Source organism: Dermacentor albipictus, chromosome 5, assembly GCF_038994185.2.
Source record: "Dermacentor albipictus isolate Rhodes 1998 colony chromosome 5, USDA_Dalb.pri_finalv2, whole genome shotgun sequence".
NCBI lineage: Eukaryota > Metazoa > Arthropoda > Arachnida > Ixodida > Ixodidae > Dermacentor > Dermacentor albipictus.
This window is the reverse complement of record NC_091825.1, coordinates 53,100,831-53,104,554: the sequence shown is the minus strand read 5'-3', so window position 1 is coordinate 53,104,554 and position 3,724 is coordinate 53,100,831. Positions and strand designations below refer to the sequence as shown.

Here is a 3,724-nt window from a genome sequence, read left to right as displayed (position 1 = left end):
CTGAGAGAGAGAGATTCTTGGTTTGGGAAGGAAATGCATGGGGTAAAGTGCAGCACAGTAACTGTCTCTCAGATGAGGACACCTCAACCGCACTGCACAGGGAGGGTAGGGGAATAGATAGAGGGGTGAAGGAGGGGCGGCGGCGGCGGCTAGAACGCCGTGCGCGGACAAGTCGGTGGCCTTCGCTTATGAGGCGCGGTGACGCGCCTAGTCGTGTCGGAGCAGTGCTTCCTGCGCGGCGAGAGCCGCGTCACACATTTGAGGAACGTTGCCGTCGATGGCTGGGCACTGGACGAGCAGGGCTCGCAGTGCAGTAGCGAGAGCGGCTATAAGCGCGTCTCTGGGGTCGCTGTTCGCAGCGGTTGGAGGGCCGCATGACGGCTCAGCTGCGGCTGTCTGGTTGTTGCGGCTGCGCAGGGCGTCACTGTACGATCGGCCCTGTGGGGAGCTAGCAGACGTAGTCGAAGCGGCCGTACGCGGCTCGGTCGGTGCGGCGCCGGCTAGTTCAAGCGCTTTTTTGCGCGATAGGGGCCGCTGGGACGAGGACAGCAACACGGCCGCCCTTCTCTCGCGCTGCCACTCAGGACAGCTTGGTTCGGTTGAGGGGTGACGGCCACCGCAATTTACGCAGCGTGGCTTTTCGGCGGGGCAGTTTCCTGTGGCGTGCGACTCACCGCAGCGAAGGCAGCGGGCGTCGCGGAAGCAGGTGGCGCCGGCGTGGCCGAAAACGCCGCAGCGGTCACATTGTAGTGGTCGAGGCAGACGGGGACGAACCGCGCGGAGCTGCTTGAAGAGTCGGACGTTTGTGGGTACGACGCTCCCGACGAAGATAACAGTGACGCTAGCGCCACTCCGTGAACAAGACAGCACCGCGACGGAGGCTTCGATGTTTTCTTTCACAGTGCGGACGTCGAAGGATGGGTCGACCCCATAAATGACACCCACACAGGAGTTGCTGTGCAGTGCCTTCGAGCGCACCGCCACGCCACTGATGTCGCACACTGCGAGGAGGGGCGCCAAATCGGCACCGCGCGTCACATCCGCAGCCACCACATTGCGACGAAAGTTCACGCGAACGCATCTCACACCTGAAACACAGGAGAGTTGCGCCGCGATAGTATCCCGCGAGAGTGCCAGGAAGGTTGCCTTGCGCTCGGTGGGACGGTATAGAACCGTGACTGAGGTATCGTGGGCGACACCGCCGTCAGCGGGTGGGGAATACGGCTCGAAGTCGACGAACCGTCGAAAACGGCGTCTCCTTCTTGCGGGCTTCTCCGACTGTAACGCTGCCGGCTGGCAGGGTTGGGCGTTCTTGGCTGCCTCGAGCAGCTGCGGGGAGTTCCGCGGCTTGAGCTCCCCTGTTCCCGCAGGTACTGGGGCAGGAGTAGGCACTCTCGGCCGGCTCCTGTTTGACGAGGGGCCGTCAGCTGGGTCGTCATCGACGGGAGCGGCCACCGCCGCGGGGAGCGATCCCTCGTCCGCCGCAGGTGCAGTGGGCTTGTTGTTGGTAAGCGGAGGTGACGAGCAGGCCGTCGGCGACGACAGTGATGGAGAATCCGGCCGGACAGGACTTGCCTCGGGCGAGGTGGTCGCGTCCGTGCGGGAGGACGTAGTGTCGGCACCAATCATACTTGCGGTTGGCAAGAAGAAGGTGCCGGCACTCACGTCGGTGTCGCCGGCCGACGGGCAGCAGGCATCGTCGTCGGTGGAGGCGGCCGAAGTGGAGGCCTCTGAGGTGGCGTCCGTTGAGGCGGACTGTGTGGCGTGGTGGCCGCTGGAAGCAGTCTCCGCCGCATCGAAAGGAAACGCGCGGAAGGAAGTATCCAAGGGTGTTGGAACTCGCGTGGATGGCGTCGCACTCCCCTGCGAATGTGGGCATGACGGCGTGGAGCTCGCCGAGTCGGCCGACAGTGCACGCAGCGTACGTGCCTTCAGTCCGCGCTTCCAACGCAAGGCAGGCGGCGATCTCCCGGTGCGCGGCTGCCGTCCATGCGGGTGGTGCTGCAGGGCTCGTCGGGACCCCGAGTCGTCGAAGCCAGGAGCTGGCTTCTTCGGCCTCTTCCTCTGCTGCTTCTTCGGAGGGTCACCCATAATAGATGGGGCCTCCGTGCGGAAGCGTGGCTCAGTAGGTCGGGCCAGCTGCCATGCGAGCCCTGAAAAGGGCTGCGCTCATGAGCGCGGTCGGAGGCGGAGACGTGCGCGCGCGAGAGGTGGCGGGCGAGCCGTAGTCGTCGGAGCGAGGGGCGATGCGACCGCTCGCTTCGAAGGTCCGGGAGCGTCTCGGACGGCCTGAGCAACGGCGCGCCGCCGGAGCTGATCGCGGAGGAAGAGATAAAATTTATTAAAGAAGACGTCTGAGGCGGGGGTTGGGGCAAAGCTACCTAGAATTTTTTCAAGGCCTGCGCGCTCCGTCCGTGACGTCACGTACCTTGCCCGACCCCGCCGGAGTGCGCCTGCTTGCTACCGCCCGTTCGCCTTTGAACCGAAGTGAAATGGGAGCGTCCAAGAATTTCAATGCACGACCAGTATTTAGTGTCAATTTATTTCTCATACCAACATGAAGTTCCATTTAAAGGCCCGCGGTTAAAACCATTATTTAACGGTGTCATGCTGTCATGCAAGCAAGAGAGTGGGCGACAGTAGCATTAAGGAAAAAGAGGTTTATTTTCCCATACTAGAACTGATAAAAAAACGCTAAACAATACCCTGACAGATTTACTTCAAATGAACACTGAAGAACGAAAAGGGAGTCCTCATAAACACTGTATAGACACACTACAATGCACTGACTACAAACAAATCCTTGAACCAAACAACCTGTCTGCAGCTCGTCTGCATTACGAAAGCGTTTTGAGCTTTCTTTGCTGTTTCTTTTTTGACAGTCCAATGTTTAAGAGGTCTGTCTTCATTTGGACATAATTTTTAAGCAATGTGTTCGCTGCTGCCCACAGTATATTTTGATAGACATCATCAGGATAATGACCTTGAGAACAGATGTCGAATCCTTCATCGTCTATTACTTCTTCTGTCAAACTGATCAGCAATTCCCTTTGATGTCTGGAAGCATGAAACTGCACAACATTTTCTTGTGTAGTCAATTCTCAAGAACTAGTTGCATTCGCAGCACGGCATCTATGACTACAGGCCTCGGGAACTTCAAACCACCCCGGGAGAGGTTCTCAATTATTATGTTGCGATACAGCTCCATTTCTCTTTCCTGTACAGTAAGGTTTTCTGCACAAGATGTGCAAGGAATCTTTTTTAGAGCTGCATGTGCACAAAATCCTACTATGTATGTAATAGCTGGCAAGCTCGAGTCCTTGCTTTTAATGTCTTCTGTTATTTTTATCTTGTAGTCTTCTATGAGGCGGCTGACATCTAATGTTTTGCTGCTAGATTTCCACATGTCTCTCATTTCAGGGAAGATAAGCGAGTCTTGCAGCCTTAGCTTCGCTTCCGCCTCATATATTTGCTATATGGAGACATGATAGTTTGTCCCACAAAGGCGACGGTATCTTCCAAACCTTTCTTCGAGGCTGTCAGTTTGGAATTTGCCAAGCAAGACATACTCCAAGTGAAGCTCGTCAATGCAATAGCGGCAGACCTCAATTAGAGAATAAGTTGTGAGCCTGAGTGCAGCATGCGTATCAGTTGTCAGAGCACCGGTGTCCATTTTCACATCTTTCCGTACATCTAACCAGCTGACAAAAGAACTCAGGTACTG

General features: G+C 56.9%; 1 protein-coding gene and 1 pseudogene across 1 annotated transcript; both read right to left on the bottom strand.

The window, feature by feature from the left end:
- Positions 1 to 207: 207 nt before the first annotated feature.
- On the bottom strand, positions 208 to 2,091 carry LOC139060285 (pneumococcal serine-rich repeat protein-like). Its single transcript, XM_070539381.1, has one exon. It carries the CDS (start codon positions 2,089 to 2,091, stop codon positions 208 to 210), a length of 1,884 nt encoding a protein of 627 aa, XP_070395482.1.
- Positions 2,092 to 2,837: 746 nt separating this feature from the next.
- On the bottom strand, positions 2,838 to 3,415 carry LOC135899189 (uncharacterized; annotated as a pseudogene).
- Positions 3,416 to 3,724: the final 309 nt, after the last annotated feature.

Coding starts and splice junctions, on each gene's coding strand:
- LOC139060285 (XM_070539381.1), bottom strand. CDS start 2,091: ATGGGTGACCCTCCGAAGAAGCAGCAGAGGAAGAGGCCGAAGAAGCCA.